Below are 16,495 nucleotides of genomic sequence, written 5' to 3'. Positions count from 1 at the left end.
CTCGGGCGGCGGGGCCACTGGCCCCCGCCGTGCCCGCACCGTCCGCAGCACTGTTGCCGGCTCGGCGGCACGCTTGGCGGCTGTGCGGGTGGCCCTGCCTGTGGCAGGAACAGGTTGCGCCGCCGCCGCTGCCGCCATGGCCGTGCATCGGTCCTGGATCTCTTCAAGCGCACCTGCCTGGAAGTCACCAGGGTATGCCTTTTTGAAGTCTGCCAGCTGCATCTTTCTGGTCTGCACGGCGGGTGGAGGATAGGGGCAGGCGGCCCAGCGGCCAGCGGCGGGGATGGGCTGCCTTGTGGGGCGGCTTAAAACTGGTGGTATTGCAGCAGCAGGCTGGGATGGCCGTGCAGATGCCGATTGCTGTCCTGCCGCATACGGGCCCAGCCTGAAGCTGTCGCAGCAACGGCGACGGCGTACTTTGGCGGGCAGCAGCACCAGCAGCCGCTTGCACTCGTTCTTGACAGCCGTGATGGCATCCTCCGCCGCAGACATGATGGAGCTGATCTTCTCATCCACTGAAAGGCACAAGGGGCGCGGCCGTGAGGCAAGCCCAAGTGCCGCCAACCATCGCGAGCCCCCGGCTTCACCTGCAGCCTCAAGCGTGTCGATGAGCTGCATGATTTCGGCCACGGGCCTAGCGCCGGCTGCCTCCACCGCTGCGGGCTCATCCTCGGCACCCTCTGGTATGGCGGACAGGGCCAGGTGCTGCCGCCTGCTGCGCGCCTTCGACATGGTTGTACTACTAGGAAGCGTGAGGAAACGTTGCACGACTGCAGGCTCGCGCAGCTTTTTTGAAGCAGCAGCCGCCGCCAGGTGGTTCATGCCGCGCCTGCTTTGTCGCCAGCCTCTGAAGGTCCGACAGTGGGCTTTGTCGCCAGCCTTCTTCTTTTCTGCAGCACTCCCAGACCTGTGGAATACCCAACTTTACGAGCTCAGGTGGTGTTCAAATGCATGGTAACGGTGAATGTGTGTGTACCCTGAGCACGGCAGGAGCTTTTAAGGAAAGAGCCTGGCCAACGGGGATAACACAGAGTGCTGGCACGAGGGATGCCTACACACCGGAAAATCCTAAGGTGCCACACCGGCGCATTGCAGCACTGGGATGGCACCAGATCATGCATCCTCTATACACCCCAACGTGCGTCAAACCCTCAGAGGGCGACCTGGTGCGGGGACTGCTTGAAGAAGGCGCACTTGGGCCCCTGGGAGTTGTCGCAGGTGTAGTAGTAGCGCAACACCTGCGACGGCACCTGCTTTCCCAACTGCGCAATTGGCTGCCTGGCAGAATGCGCCTTCATCACCGACGGGCGCCCGCAGCGGCACAGCGGCGCCTGCTGCTGCCACTGTGGCTTGAGGCGACGGAAGGTGATGTTGAATCGTGCCACCCCGCTGATCTTGTGCGGGTGGATGGGCTTGGAAGTTTTGGGGACCTGCAGACAGGCAGGTGGAGTGCCAGGGCGTTGTTTAGGGCGTCAGGGTGGCAGCGGACGCTGCTGCTCCTTGTCCCTTCAGCATGTGTACATGCATGCCTCCACCCAGCCTCGGCCTCCATCAACCTCGTGCGTCCAACATTCTTGGCACGGCGGCCACATGATCAGCAGCGAGTTGTGTGGCAGCTCAATGTCCACGCGTACGATGTCTGAAGCGCCGGCCTCCTGCGCCGAAGCGCTGCCGCCGCCCCCGCTGCCACTGTGCAGCTGGTACAGGCAAGTGCGGTGCAGACGGAAGCAGCGGGTGGCCCCGAGGGTGAGGCTGGTAATGATGGGAGCTGGGCCAAGGGCCGTCAAGCGATCAGAGTGGGCGCCCAGCCCTGCGCCGCCGTGTGCGTAACAGTTGACCACCGCAAAGCTCGGGGCCCAGCCCCGGCGATCGGCAGCCTCCAGCGGCAGCCCAGCAGCACCACCGCTCATAATTCGCGCGCTCACCGCCGCCGCCGCCATCTCTCCTGCCTGCTGCAGCGCCGGAAACGCAGCCAGCGCGCCATCCAAGCTGCTGCCGGCGCCGGTGGTCTCAAGCAGCTCAGCATGGCCAGTGCTGCTCGCTGCTGAAGGATTGGCATCAGTCTGCAAGCAACGGCGACGAAACATAGTGGAAGGAAATGCGGACGGGCAGGTGGAGAGCAAACAGCAGTGAGCAGAGAGCAAACTGCCGTCACCTGCATCACGTAGTGACAGCTGGTCGTGCTGGACATCACCGCATGCTGCTCCAACGGCCGCCCCTCCTGCGCCTTTCCGTTGTCCGGCCTTGTAAACCACCACTCCATCCGCTTCCAACCAGGCTGATCTGCCATCAGCTGTCGCAGGACTTGCTCGGAAAGATCCGGCGGCAGAAAATTTGTCAGCAGCTCGCACGAAACAGCAAACAGCGCTTCAGCCGTGACCAGGCCTCGCTTTCCCCCACCGCTGTTGAACGCGATGGCCGCTGCGGGGGACCGGCGCCAAAACGGAAGGCTGGCGCTGGCGCTGGCGCTGGTCTCACTGGTTTGGCCGAGCTGTGCAGGCTCTTCACTGGCTGGCTGCACGGGGGCCTTGCCTGGGTGCCTGAGGAAGGGAGTAGTTAGCACTGCGTCTTGCTGGCGCAGCACCAGTCTGGGCTGCTGCGGCAGCATAGCTTGTGCTGGCATGCTGAGCGACTGGACCGTGCTGCTGCTGCTGAAGTTGATGCCACGTTGCTGCTGCTCCTGCTGCTGATGCTGATGCTGATGCTGGCTGCCAGTCTGCTGCAACGTGGTGGGTAAGCCTGTTCCAGGGGTCTTGGGCAGGCCTGCTGTATCCCCGGGGCGACACTGGGTGTCCAGGTGCATGTTGATAGAAGCGAAGGGAACGGAGCGCTGGCAGGCCGGGCAGTCGACGAATCGACTGGTGTGAGGGGTGAGAGGGTACGTCCTGACGGTGCGACCAGCGGCCGCCGCCTTGCGCTTCATGTTTGCCCTGGATGTCCAACATGGGAAGCAGAGCATTAATGATGCCAACAGCATCACATTGGGTAATCAAAGACAAGGCCCGTCGGCGGGAACACACTTCATGGGGCGCTGGCAGCGGCGCTGTTCCGACACAACGGCGGCACCCGCCGCAGTTGCCTCAGATCCTGGTACCACGTGAAGGGCTGGCAATGATCACCTTATTGGTTCGGCGCTGCTGGAAGTGTTCCAAGGCCGGCTGAGCAGCGACGCTGAGCAGGTCTTGCGCTTTGCCAGATTGCGCACGGGCCCAGCGGACCTGACTGTAAGCGTGCGGAAAAGCCCACCAAGCAGCAAGCCACGCCTGCGCTTTGTCACAGTCACAGCGCCGGCGCAGCGCACGCCGGGCGGGCGCCGCAGATATCCTGCGCCGCCACGCTTGCGCCGCCGCAGATGTGTCCAGCATACAGGCCACCTGTAGCGCCTGTATGCCAACAAGCTTTGATGCCATTTTGCAACAAGCATTTATTTGAATTGGCGCCAATGTTGAGCCTGGCCGTGACTCTAGAAGAGAGAATCAGTAAATAAAAAATAGGGCGCGGGCACAGGTTCGGCCACCCCTCAGGCTTGCGCCGACGCAAACGTGGGCCGATGTGCTAGCTGCGGCCCAGCCGTGTGCCCCCCACACGAGTACATGGCAACCGGGATGTAGGTGCCCGCCAGCATGCCCGTCTTGGCCTGGTCGTAGATCTCCGCCAGCTGAAGGCAGGGAAGTGCAGGGGGCGGGACACAAGGGGGAAGCTAAGGGCTGGCTGCGGACCATGGCAGCCACGCTTGGCAAGCCGCCGTATGGCAAGAACCAGACACTGGGTAGGGGTGGCAGGTGGTGGGCTGTGCAGTTGGTTGTGCCGGGGCATGATCGCGCGCGCACACACCTGGTCCCACAGGCCGGTCTTGTGGGTGACCTTCCAGGTGCGAGCACGGGGATGGGGGGAGTGCACAGTGAAGGCGCGGGGGTGCACCATGAACTGGATGCCGCTGGTGGAGAGGTAGAGCAGGTGCACCACCTTATTCTTGCGGTAGCCCACGAAACGCTCGTCGTACCAGGGCACAAACTTGCGGGAGATGATGACGTATGGCTCAAAGCCCTCTTCGTACCTGGAGGAGTAGTGCAGGCGGCGCACGGTGAGGTGGGGGGGACACATAGCGCGCCATGCTTCACAGTGCTGACCAGCACAACAACCATGAGAGGCAGGAGAAGCACTCACATAATGTTGTAGGGGCGCGAAGCCTGCAGCCACTTTTTGTAGTCGGTAGCGCGGTGGCCCGCCTCATATCGGTCAGTGTGGAAGGCTTTGATGCGCCCGTCCCAGAACATCTTCACAGCGGCATCTTTGCCCTCTGCAGGCAGCGGCAGCGCAGCAAGAGCATGCAGCAGTTGCTTGCTGTTGCAACTGTGTGCGCTGGCTGGCGCACACAGACAGAGCAGCAGGCTGCATGACGCCGCGGACGAGCCCTCCAGCTCGCCGGCAGAGAAAACCACAGCTGACAGGAACGTACCCAGCACTGCCTCGCGTGCCACTTCGACGCCAATGTCGCCCGGGTCGCCCGTCTCGTAGGCCGGCAGCACAACTGCAGCCCCTGCCTGCAGCGTCTTCATCAGGCTCTCGTACTTGGCAGGCTTCTGCATCAGCTCACTCAGCTCAGCCGAGGGCCAGAAGTCGACGTCCAGCAGCAGCACGGCGTCGGTGCGGGCATTGGCCAGCGCCCGGTTGCGCATCGCGTTCACGGGGTACAGCGCCGACAGCCAGATGCTCTCCACCGTCTGGCTCACCAGCTGCAGGTCCAGCTTGCACAGCCCTGCATGCCGCGGGGCAACAATGCAAGGTAAGAGGCAAGCGGAGCGCAGGTAAACGGGTGTGAATGGGCAAGAGGCACGACTTGTACCAAGCTTGACGCTATCCTCTTGATCGCCATCAACAGGAGAAACAACACAGCGGCAGGCCGCATGCACAAGCCAGGCACGTGCGCACCCTTGGCCTCTGCCAGCTGGTGGAACTGCTTGAACTTGCGCTCCACCTCGGTAATGTCGGTCAGACGCGGGTCCTGGTTGCTGTTGAGCTCCACGGTCACCACCTTGCCATTCAGCAGCGCGATATAGACGGCGGCGGAGATGACCCCATTCCACACATCGCACTGCCCCTCAAGCATGTACAGCCGCTCAAAGGACAGCTGCGTGACGAGCGTGACATCCTGCGGGCTTCGTGGCTTGTTGCTGTCCAGCACCTGCTGAATCTTGAGCTGCGGCAGCTGCTCCACAATTGTGCTGTTCTTCAGCTTGTCCTCGCACAGGAACAGGTCGTCCACGGTGGCGGTGGCACTGGCAGTGGTGGTCCCTGCCTCTGCTGCCACAGACTGCTGCTGCTGCTGTGCCACGGTTCCGGTGACGGAACCTTGCACAGCCGTGGTGGCAGCTGCCGCCTGCGCCGCCTGCTGCTGCATATCAGCACCACCAGCGCCGACAGCGGCCGGAGCGGTGGTGGCTGCATGTGTGGCCTGGGTAGTTGCCTGCATGCCCTGCGCATCGGTGGCCTGCACCGTGACGGTCTGCACTGCTGCGGCCTCAAGGGCTCCTGCCATGGGGGCCTGCAGGTTGCAGGTGCGCGACGGTGGGGGTTGGCAAGGCGGGGCTTGCGCCTGCACCCTCCTGGGCAGCCAGGTTGCGGCTCGCCAGCGTTGGATGCACAGCAGCCACAAGTGGGCAAGCAACCATCGCGCCAGAGACTGCCCTGATTCAGTGGTGCACCTCCGCACGCGGGGTATGCAGCCGGAGGGGCAATAGCGGCGCGCCGGCACTTACCGCCACAGTTAGCGCTAGCACCAGCAGGCTGCACAGACGCCATGCTGGCGCACCAGCTCCCCATGATGCCATGTGTGGGCTGCACTGCGGGACAAGAGGGCAAGGGAGGCCCAAAGAAGAGCCAGAGTCAGATTGCGCGCAGATGCGCGAGGACGGGGGCCCCTGCCGGCTTGACGCGCTGTCTGCGACTCCCACATCTGCTGCAACAGCCCATCAATGCTGGGGCATGGCCCAGCAAGCCCCCGCCCCGCCCCATCTGGGTTGCAACCCCTGCCCAAGGCCCCGCGAGGGGCTTGCCACTTGCAGCAGCCGTCACAGGAGCTGGTCAATCACCTCGTGATCTCACGCGGCTGCAGACTCGTCCCGAAGCCCAGGCCAGCCAAAGCGACGACGCGGATGGGGCTGCAGGTGCAAGTGGCTGGCAGGGGCTGTTCAAATGCGCCGTGGATAGAGAAGGGTTAGCCGGTGCACAATGCGCCGGATTGTCTTGAGCCGGATTGACATGGGCTGCCTGCTGCCTGCTGCGCCACATTCGCTCAACCAAACAGACTCCGCGACGCTGCTACATGCCCTGCCCACTCGACCACTGCCCCACTGCGGCGGCTAGCATGGTCTTGAGCCCGACAGCTTGAACGGACAGCTGCCACAGAATGGCAGCCGCACCTGGCTCAGGGTCGGCCCCAGAGGGCGCTGCGCGCCTGATGATCACACAGATGGTGTTGGAGAACTTCAAGAGCTACGCGGGGGCGCAGAGCGTGGGCCCCTTCCACAAGGTGTGTCCCGCCCCGCTGCCGCCCCCAACGTTGCCGACAGCTCTGCAGACGGCGGGGCTGGAGCCAGCACTGGACCGCCATGCCTCTTGCCCGTGGCCACTGTTGCACCCACCCTTCTGCAGAGCTTCTCGTCGGTGGTGGGCCCCAATGGCAGCGGCAAGTCTAATGTCATTGACGCCATGCTCTTTGTGTTTGGCAAGCGTGCCAAGCAGCTGCGCCTGAACAAGGTGTCGGAGCTGATCCACAACTCAACCTACCACCGTAACCTGGAGCAAGCGCGCGTCTCGGTGCACTTCCAGGAAATTGTGGACATTGTGAGCCCCACAGCAGTGGAAGCAACCGACAGCGAGCAGCGCAGCTGCAGGCCAAATCCAGCTGTTGCCCTGTGCTGCCGCCAGGGCCGCCTACTTGTGCCATCGTCATTGCTGCGCCATTGCCGCCCAATGCTGGCGCAGGATGACGAGCGGTACAAAGTGGTGCCCGGATCTGAGTTTGTGATCAGCCGCACCGCACACCGCAACAACACCAGCAACTACTACATCGACGACGCCAAGTCCAACTTCAAAGAGGTCACAGAGCTGCTCAAGGACAAGGGCGTGGACCTGGACAACAACCGCTTCCTAATCCTTCAGGTGGGCGGCACAGAAGGCATCCAGGCCCCAAGGTGGCGGGTGGCGATGAACAAAAGTCCTTGTGCGACAGCGGCCGAGGAGGGTGTGGGTGATCAGTAGGACACTGCCGCCTGGCATTCCTCTGCAGGGTGAGGTCGAGCAGATCAGCATGATGAAGCCCAAGGGTCAGAGCGAGCACGAGACAGGGCTGCTGGAGTACTTGGAGGACATTATCGGCACTGACAAGTACATCCCACTGCTCGAGGAGAGCTCAAAACGGTGGGTGGAGCTGGTGTTGAGTTGGTTGGTGAGCCCTGGTCGAATGCGTCATGCCAGGCAGGTAGATCATTAGGGCAGTGGGAAACACTGGCAGGGGTGAGGCGCCATGGTGGACTAAATTGCGGGGGTTCCCATCAGCTGATCCGCTTGCTGGGGGAAGTACTGCCGAGGACAGATTGGTTGGGCCGCACACAACGCTGGCACCCTGCACCCCTTCGCAGGCTGGAGGCGCTGAGCGAGCAGCGACAGAGCAAGTTGCAGCGAGTCAAGGCGGCGCAGAAGGAACGGGATGGACTGGCTGGGGACAAGGAGGTGGCGGAGATGTATCTGGCCAAGGAGCGAGAGTGCCTGGGCCAGCAGAGCATGCTGGCACAATTGCTTGTCAGCATGGCCAAGGTGCGGCAAGCGTGAGCTGGCAGGGATGCCATGTGGGAGGTGCTGTGTGCATGGCAGCGGTGCGTGCACCACTGCTGCGATGATGCCTCCCTGCAGCATAATGTGGACAAGATCGAGTCCAACCTGGCGCGCCTGGAGGAGAAGCTGGCCCATGAGAAGGAGAAGTTCAAGGATTACGACAAGGCGCTCAAGGAGCATGAGGAGAAGTGAGTTGAGGGAGCGAGGCCACAGGACTGGGGTCTGGGCCTGGGCTGCTTGTGTGGTTCCTCAATTGGCTGGAGGCCTGAGCAGCAGCCATCCAAGCTGAGCTGTTGAGTTGCTACAGGTACAATGTGGTCACCGGAGAGCATCAAGTCATTGCCAAGGAGCTGGAGAAGGCGCATGCCACCTTCAAGGAGTTTGAGCGCAAGGACATCAAGTACAGGTAAGGTGGCTGGGTCGTACTGTAGCGGCGCTCTGCAGGCAGCCATGTAGTACCCAGTTAGGTTGTGAAATCCCTTCCATCACCCCGTGCCTGCTGGCTGGCTGCTCGGGCTATGCAGGGAGGACCTCAAGCACCTGAAGCAGAAGCTGAAGAAGGTGGAGGAGAAAATGGCCAAGGACGGCACGAAGGCTGACGAGCTGCAAGCGGAGCTGGCCCGGTTGCAGGAGGATGTTCCTGCGCTGCAGGCTCGTACAGCTGATCTGGAGCTGCAGTTGATCAAGGCGCAGGAGGTGGGTGAAGGGCATCGGCAGTGCAGGTCCTTGCTAACTGTCATTGTTAGCAGGGGCCTGCATTCCTGGTTATGATTGTCCCGCTGCTCTTTACCTTGCATATTCCGCACGTGCCGCCACCACACATCAAAGATTGAGAGATAGGGCGTGGCTTGGGCCTGTCACCGTAGTCGCATGTCTGAGTTGCTCCCGCCGCTCCTGATTGCTGCTGCCGGCCTTTTTTTCCTGCAGGTGCGCACCGGCCTGGAAGAGGGCATCCACGCCGAGGTGGAGGGGTACCGCGCACAGCTGGAGGGCGTGAAGGCTGCCCTGGCACCCTGGGAAAGGCAGATGAAGGAGGTGCAGGCGCGCATCGATGTGGCTGCAAGCGAGCATGGTCTGCTGACCAAGCAGCACGAGGATGCCAAGAATCGGTTCGCATCTGCGCAGCTGTCGCTCAAGGCGGCACAAGAGACGACGCGCAACAAGGCAGGGCAGGTCAAGGAAATGGAGGCGGCAGTGGAAAAGTACAGGTGTGGTGGTGGCAGCTTTGGTTGCACGGGTCGGGTGTACATCAAATTGAGGCCAGTGCTGCCTGTGTGCGCCTGCTCTTGATACATTCTGCTGATGCTGTGTGCAGGCGCCAAGCGGAGAAAGCGCGGCAGGAGGAGGCTGCGGCAGCGGCGCAGATGGAACAGCTGGATGAAGTGTTGCGCGAAGTGCGCGGTCGCGTGGAGCAGCGGCGCACTGACATCAACAGCCAGGCTTCGCAGGGCGCGGTTGTCAAGGCGTTGATGGAGGCGCGGCAACGCGGCGAGATTCATGGCATTTATGGCCGGCTTGGTGAGGCGGGTGCTGGCTGTGCACTGCTGGGAGAGAGGGGGGAGGGGAGCAGGCATGGCTCAAGTTGGTGTTGGTTGGTGAGTGCAGCCTCCGACATGTTATGTTCTTTCCTCAACCTTGCCACCCCGCAACTCACACCCCTCAGGCGACCTGGGTGCCATTGCCAAGGAGTATGACATCGCTGTCTCCACCTCCTGTCCCGCACTTGACTACATCGTGGTAGACACCACGAGCGCTGCGCAGCGCTGTGTGGAGCTTCTGCGGCAGCGCCAGCTGGGCGTAGCCACCTTCCTCATCCTCGAGAAGCAGCAGCACCTGGCAGGGACTGTCAGAGAGAAGAAGCAGCCGCCAGAAGGTGAGCAGCTAGGGATATGCAGTGTGGCGCTACCTTTGCACTTTTGGCCATGCACTCTCTCCGGGCATGTGCCTTGGGCAATAGCTCATCTCCACCCCACCAACCGCGTTCACCTATCCCGCCCCCTTCCCCTTTCCCCATGTTGCAGGCGTGAAGCGGCTGTTTGACCTGGTCAAGTGCCCCGACGACAGGCTGCGGGTTGCCTTTTACTTTGCCATGCGCGACACTGTGGTGGCGCAGGATCTAGAGCAGGCCTCACGCATTGCTTATGGGCAGGACCGCCGCTGGCGCCGTGTCGTCACGGTCAAGGTGCGAGGGTGGGAAGGCAGTGAATAGGAGCAGCGGCTTGCAGCGGCGGGATGCATAGCATGCAGCTGCCCCTGCTGCCCGCCTCGTTACTGCCCTGCCACTTCCCCCTGGCCCTTGCTGCTCGGGCAGGGTGAGATGATCAACGAGTCGGGCACTATGACTGGTGGCGGCGGGAAGCCACGCGGTGGCCGCATGTGCATTGGCAGCCAGGCGCCGCGGGGTGTGGACTCGCGGGCTGCGGCGCAGGAGCTGGCAGCAGCAGAGCAGGAGCTGTTGGCGAGCCAGGAAGCACTGCGGGACGCGCGGGGCCGGCTGTCGGATGCTGGTGCCGATGCCAAGAATGCTGAGCGCATGTTGTCAGACCTGGAGACAGCCATCCCCAAGGTAAGGGGCGGGTGGCGTGTCATAGTCTTGTTGGATGCTCGCCTGACCTGTGTGTTTTGCGTGCTAGCAGCACACCCCGTGCCCCTCACTGCACCCCCCCCCTGCCTGGCTCTTTGGGCGGTCCTGCAGACGCGCATGGAGGCGGAGGCTGCCCAGGCCACCGCCACCGACCTCCAGCAGCGGCTGGGTGAGCTTGAGGCGGCAACGCGGGTGAGCTGTGAGGATGCTGCACGGCTCAAGGCGCTGGGAGCCGAGATGGCGCAGGAGGAGAGGGCGCTGGCAGAGCTGCGGCGCAAGTCGGAGGGGCTGTCGCGGCGTGCCGAGGAGCTACAGCAGCAGATTGTAGGAGCGGGCGGCGAGAAGCTGCGGCGGCAGCGTGCACTCTGCAACAAGCTGCAGGAGGTGGGCTGCACATGCTGCTCCTGCTGGCATGGGATTGAGGGAGACTCCAGCAACCAGGTTGGAATGGCAGGAAGAGTGGGCTGCAATCTGTGTGGCTGATGATGGTCCCTTTCCCATCGCTGATGACCCTCTAGGACATCACCGCCTGCGAGAGTGAGGCCACCAAGAAGGGAGTGCAAATTGGCACCACCCAAAGGCAGCTGGACAAGCTGGCCAAGGAGGCGGGCAAGGCGGAAATGGAGCGCGAGAAGCTGATGGCGCAACAGACGGCGGCTACTCAGGTGCGATAGAGCGGAATGGTTGACACAATTATGGAGCGGGCGGCACGGAACGGTTGACACATTTGGATATCGGGCGGGCTTGCTGCTCTGCCCCAGGCATTGTCACTTGGTCTGCAAACGCCTGCTGTGGGATGCAATGGTGCTGAGCCGGCATGTCATGCTGTGCTCTGCAGGAGCTCAAGGACCTGGAGGAGGCTGCTTTGAAGGTGTTGGAGGCGGTGGAGGCCACCAAGGAGGCACTGGCTGCCAAGGACGTGGAGCTGACTGCCATCCGCACCGAATTTGAGCAGAGGAAGAAAGAGGTGGGTGGCCGGGTGGTGAGATGTTGATGCCATCTACATGCACCGAGGGTGGCGTTGCAGAGCCCCTGCCCTCCACCTTTCCCTGCAACTCCTGTGCGTGCAATTTGGTGTGATACCTGCAGCTGTCCATCATCCGCCAGATGGAGGTGGACATTGCTGGCAAGATTGATGAGCAAAAGGTAGCGCACAAAGATGAGCGTGGCAAGCTGAAACACTGGGGCTCCAAGGCCAAGGAGTATGGGCAGCTTATTGCGGAGCGCGATGGTGAGCGGGGCACGGCTGACAGGGGTTTGAACCGCAGGCAAGGGCGTGTGGATGGCACCACCAGGACAGCTGATGCGTGCTGGCTGAGCAGTTGGGCTGGCAGTTTGTATTTCCTCCGCACAGTTTGTGTTTCTCTTTGCGGACTTACTTTTGTGTACCATTTTCATGATTCTCCGCACCACCACAGGCGCTGAACCGGCACCGCTGGATGAGGTGGCGCTCGGGATGGTGGATCCCAAAGACGTGCAGTACCGTATCACCATCCTGGAGGAGGAGATGGGAGTGATGGAGGTGGACCTGGAGGCCATTGCCAAGTGGCGGGCTGCAGACGCAGAGTACAGCAACCGGGCGCGCGAGCTGGAGGCTGCCACCGCGGAGCGCGACGAGGTGGGATTTAGGGGTGGGGGCCCCGGTAGGCAGAAAGTTGCCACTAGCGGATGTCTGCTGATCCGGCCAGCCGGGGCATGGCCCTTCTTTGTGCAGGTGCGTCGTGAGCACGAAGAGCTGCGCAAGCGGCGGCTGGACGAGTTCATGGCTGGTTTCAACGTGATTGGGCTAAAGCTCAAGGAGATGTATCAGATGATCACGCTGGGTGGCGACGCCGAGCTGGAGCTGGTGGACTCGCTGGACCCCTTTGCAGGTTCGTTGGGTGTTCTGCGGCAAGGGGAAGATGGAGGGGCACTTTTGCTGCTGTTAATGGCACGGGCCACCTACAAGTTATTGGTATCACAGCACAGCGCCCTTAAAAACTACCTTGCCCTGCCCGACGCTGCCTTCTCGCAGAGGGCATTCTATTCAGCGTGCGGCCCCCGAAGAAGAGCTGGAAGAACATTGCCAACCTGTCGGGCGGCGAGAAGACGCTGTCCTCGCTCTCCCTTGTCTTTGCGCTGCACCACTTCAAGCCCACTCCACTTTACGTCATGGATGAGATCGATGCTGCGCTGGGTGAGAGGCTTTGCACGCGGCCAGGATTTCCTTTTGGGGGAAGAGCAGCACTCGATCGCCGCCCCTCCGTGCCTTGTTTGATGCACTCCTCTCCATCTGTGCTGTCATCACATTGCGTGCTTGCTTACTGCAGATTTCAAGAATGTGTCCATCGTGGGCCACTACATTAAGGAGCGCACTAAGAACGCGCAGTTTGTCATCATCTCGCTGCGCAACAACATGTTTGAGCTGGCTGACCGCCTGGTGGGCATCTACAAGACAGACAACGCCACCAAGAGCGTGGCTGTCAACCCACATGAGTTCCGCGTGGGTGCCAACAGCCAGAGGCAGTGCGGCGGCGAGGGAGCGGCGGCAAGGGTCGCAGAGGAGGAGCAGCAGCAGGAGCAGCAGCCGCCACAAGTGGCCACAGCCTGAGCCTAACGTCTTCCGGGGCAAGCTCAGCCCCGCCAGCATGTCGCATTTTGTACCAACCGCCATGTACCGCTGCATTGTTTGTTGACGCTTCGCAGTCCAGTCATGGTTACACCTGTGATGAGCTTCGGGAAAAGCAGAGCATCGGGCACCGCAGCTTGGAACTAGAACAGAAGAGGGAAAAGCGGAAGAAATGATGTCACGCATCAACAGAATCCGCCTTCATGCAGCCGCATCTCCCTGCTCCCCTGCCTCTGTGTAATAGTGTGCTCGGTACTTGACATATCGTGTGGTCATGCGCTCGGCATGCGGGTACAGCGGGTGGTCCCGGGGTACGCACATCTGCAGGGGGGAATGGTGCAGGGTCACGCGCCACCCGCGCAACTGGGATCCTGCCACAGCGCTGTAATACTGGGGCCATGAAATCGCAGAGCATTCAAGAGCTCACCACGTTCGCCATGTTCCAGAATTCCAGTTCGGGCGCATGACAATAAGTGATGCGCACGAGCGACCCCTCGGGGAAATTCTTGCCTACAGACAGGGAGACACGGACCTTTTGAGGGTCTATACCAACAAAGGCTTTGCCCATGAAGATGGACAGGACATTCAATCAGCAAATTAGGTTAGAACACAGAACACCGCCCAACTCACCCGAGAAATAGCAAACGTAGTTTAGGGCGCTCATGCGCTCCACAATGTGCTGGAGCCTGTGCTGGTGCCACACGCCTAGCGAATGATACTCAAATTGAACCAGGCCCACTCGCTTCTGCATCAGGCTCTGCATTGCACCCTGCAAAGCTAGCGGGTCGTAGCCTGCGCTTGTACGGCGGCAGCGAGTGGGGGAGGGACAGAGTGAGCGCACGGTTAGACACGAACCTGAACTGAGCACCTGCACCAGGCAATGAGCGGGGGCAGCATTGCACATCAGCTGTCGCGCAACCCAGGGTGGGTGATTCAGCCTGTCTACCTTCTGTGTCAATCTGGGGTGGGGAGAGCAGGCAGGGACAGGGGATTGAGCAGTTGGTCGGCAGGCAGGGCGCGAACCAAGCATGGCGGCAAAAAATGCTCGCAATTCCGCTGCTAATTGCCCTGCACCGCCTGCGCTGCACCCGCACCTTGAGCAGATCGACATAATCCAGCTGGTAAATCTGGATCAGCTCGTCAATGCTGCGCATGGGCACAGTGTCAAACCCTATCGCCTGCTGGGTGCTGTTCGGGGTGGTGGGTTCATCAGGGAACAGGCTGCACTCCTCGTCGCCCGAGGAGCAGCGAGGAAACTTGACAAAGCTGTTGTTGTTATTGCTGATAGCCGACAGCACCAAGTGCCTGCATAGTGGGCAGGGAGGAGCACGCACCTGGTAGGCAAGGAACAGCAAATGGCCCTGTGCTTCTGCCACAAGCGTGGACCACAGCCTGCCCCCTCACCATTGCACGCCCTCCACTTTGTCACCAAAAAAGTGCCTCCGCATGGTCACGAGGTGAGCAAAGGTGTCCAGGTTGGGCTCAACACACAGCACCTGCAAGTCAACTTCTTCTTTTGGTACTTCCGTCCTCGGCACCACCTGCAGGGGAAAAGGGGGCAGGCAGCATGTGCGACGAACCCCACTGGTGTTGCTGATCGAACTGTTGTTAACATGTATGGGGCCCACTGACCTCGGTTTCGCAATCGCCACAGTTACCGCAACCTAATTCGGGCTGCCACTGTTGCATGGACTTGGGGGTGAACCCCACGTGGGGTGCCCATAAACCAATCATATGCGCACTGCTGTAGCCTGCGGCACACGTTGGCAAATGTGCCCGCTGAAAGTAACCAATACGGCTGGATGCGCAATTTCATCAATCCACTCACCTTTATTGCACCCAATGTCAATGAACACTTTGCGTCCAGTTCCAGATATTTCTGCGGTGAGACCAGGAGTTTGCAGGGTAAGGCTGCACTGTCCCTGGATGCTCAGGATGAGGATGCAGATTAGCACCCAGTGCCTTCAGGCGGAGTTTATATGCCAGGGACTAGGGCCACTTGCCCCTGACTCCAACTGTCACTGCCAGTGGGGTCAGGAAAGGGGTGGTGGAGGGAGGCTCCCGATGCGGCAAAATGCAACTTTCGCTTCTTAGAACTAGATTTGAAAGCCCTTCTGGCAAGCAGAGCTGTACCCCGGCCCGGGTGGGCAGCAGTCAGGCCGGGGGGATCGCCAGGGGAGAAGCCAACTGGGCTCCGCTGCACGCGAAAGTGGTTTATTTATGACTCCAGCGTTATGGAAAAAGAGAACGGGTAAAAAAGGGCGATTCAGGCAACTCTCCGGAATGCCTTTTGCAACCTGGCCAGGTTCCAACCAACTACCCATGGCCACAACACCTTCCTATTTTGACCTCTAAACCCCTTCCTCTACTTTCTCAGTGCTGCTGCGTACGAAAGGCAATTAAATGCCCGCGGGGAGAGAAAAGGAGCCCGTTTTCTAGTGGCTGGTATTCCCACCGTCACCCTGGTTGACCCCATATAAATTACCCCTTACCCTGAAACTTCGCCATCCACTCGCTTGAATGGCAAGACGTGTAGTCAGTCCCGTTGTTGATGCGCAGAAACAGCAGCCCAAGTTCCTTGGCGTGCTCTTTCTCGCAGTACTCGGCCACCTGCAAGTCGCCTGCCTGGGTGTACATTTCAAGGCTGAGCACCTTGGACGCCTCGTGTATGCCGCCTAGTCCAGCGCTGCCTCCTTGTGCCCCACCTGCAGGCAGTTCAGCGTCAATAAACACTTTCTGAGGCCGTGGTACGGCACAATGCTCCAGGAATGGGCAAGAGGCGGTTGGATTTCCTACCTTCCTAGCTAGGACACATTTTTTGTGCTTTGAAATCCGAGCTGGGAAAGGAGACAGTCCTAGCTAGGCATGAAATTTGGTTCCCAGCTGCCTAGCTTGGATGCTGGCCCCCCTCGTCCATGTCCGGCCTCATCCTAGCTGAGCCTTCCCACCGCCACTGCCTGCGAGCCTCCCAGGCTTCCTAGCTGTCCCAGCCCAGGGAGCGGCGCTCCGCAGGGAGCCCCGTCCCATCTTTCCCATCCTGCCTACCTTTCCTACCCGCCGCCGGTGGGCGGCGGCGGCAGCTGGGAAAGGTAGGTAGGACGGGAAAGCTGGGATGGGGCCCCGGGGGCTGGCAGCGGCGGCAGCTGGGATAGGTAGGTAGGATGGGAAAGCTGGGATGGGGCCCCGGGGGCTGGCGGCGGCGGCAGCTGGGATAGGTAGGCAGGATGGGAAAGCTAGGATGGGGGCCCTGTCAGGGTTCTGGCGCAGGGAGCCCCGTCCTATCTTTCCCATCCTGCCTACCTTCCTACCCGCCGCCGGGGGGCGGCGGCGGCAGCGGGTAGGAAAGGTAGGTAGGATGGGAAAGCTGGGATGGGGCCCCGGGGGCTGGCGGCGGCGGCAGCTGGGAAAGGTAGGTAGGATGGGAACGCTGGGATGGGGCCCCGGGGGCTGGCGTCGGCATGGCCCTG

General features: G+C 61.3%; 3 protein-coding genes across 3 annotated transcripts; 1 reads left to right on the top strand and 2 right to left on the bottom strand.

Annotated features, from left to right (window-relative positions):
• Positions 1-1,151: 1,151 nt before the first annotated feature.
• Positions 1,152-2,263, bottom strand: CHLNCDRAFT_134637 (hypothetical protein; the record flags this gene model as incomplete). Its single annotated transcript, XM_005846784.1, has 3 exons — positions 1,152-1,430; positions 1,635-2,063; positions 2,156-2,263. The coding sequence occupies 3 exons, from the start codon at positions 2,261-2,263 to the stop codon at positions 1,152-1,154; spliced, it is 816 nt and encodes a 271-aa protein (XP_005846846.1).
• Positions 2,264-3,398: 1,135 nt separating this feature from the next.
• On the bottom strand, positions 3,399-6,201 carry CHLNCDRAFT_58024 (hypothetical protein). The gene is made up of 7 exons (XM_005846783.1): positions 6,093-6,201; positions 5,760-5,838; positions 4,933-5,545; positions 4,460-4,759; positions 4,168-4,300; positions 3,835-4,057; positions 3,399-3,658 (listed from the first exon to the last, which is right to left on the bottom strand). The coding sequence occupies exons 2-7, from the start codon at positions 5,829-5,831 to the stop codon at positions 3,521-3,523; spliced, it is 1,479 nt and encodes a 492-aa protein (XP_005846845.1). The 5' UTR covers positions 5,832-5,838; positions 6,093-6,201; the 3' UTR covers positions 3,399-3,520.
• Positions 6,202-6,409: 208 nt separating this feature from the next.
• CHLNCDRAFT_134635 (hypothetical protein) lies at positions 6,410-13,010 on the top strand (the record flags this gene model as incomplete). The annotated part of the gene is made up of 21 exons (XM_005846961.1): positions 6,410-6,532; positions 6,655-6,846; positions 6,988-7,164; positions 7,292-7,422; positions 7,644-7,818; positions 7,915-8,024; positions 8,144-8,242; positions 8,361-8,532; positions 8,764-9,044; positions 9,152-9,354; positions 9,500-9,709; positions 9,858-10,018; positions 10,265-10,402; positions 10,532-10,804; positions 10,939-11,085; positions 11,259-11,387; positions 11,510-11,651; positions 11,839-12,038; positions 12,135-12,291; positions 12,435-12,596; positions 12,730-13,010. 21 exons carry the CDS (start codon positions 6,410-6,412, stop codon positions 13,008-13,010), a joined length of 3,663 nt encoding a protein of 1,220 aa, XP_005847023.1.
• Positions 13,011-16,495: the final 3,485 nt, after the last annotated feature.

The sequence above is a fragment of the Chlorella variabilis genome (assembly GCF_000147415.1).
Source record: "Chlorella variabilis unplaced genomic scaffold CHLNCscaffold_12, whole genome shotgun sequence".
NCBI classification, from domain to species: Eukaryota; Viridiplantae; Chlorophyta; class Trebouxiophyceae; order Chlorellales; family Chlorellaceae; genus Chlorella; species Chlorella variabilis.
Note: the sequence above shows the minus strand (reverse complement) of the source record. Positions and strands in the feature narration are given on the sequence as shown.

Bases quoted from the DNA above. Each gene is read 5' to 3' on its own strand.
- CHLNCDRAFT_58024 (XM_005846783.1), bottom strand. From the start codon at position 5,831: ATGGCATCATGGGGAGCTGGTGCGCCAGCATGGCGTCTGTGCAGCCTG. The intron at 4,760-4,932 runs GTGCGCACGTGC...CGCGGCATGCAG, and splicing joins CCAGCTGGCAGAGGCCAAGG to GGCTGTGCAAGCTGGACCTG. The intron at 4,058-4,167 runs GTGAGTGCTTCT...CTACTCCTCCAG, and splicing joins TCGCGCCCCTACAACATTAT to GTACGAAGAGGGCTTTGAGC.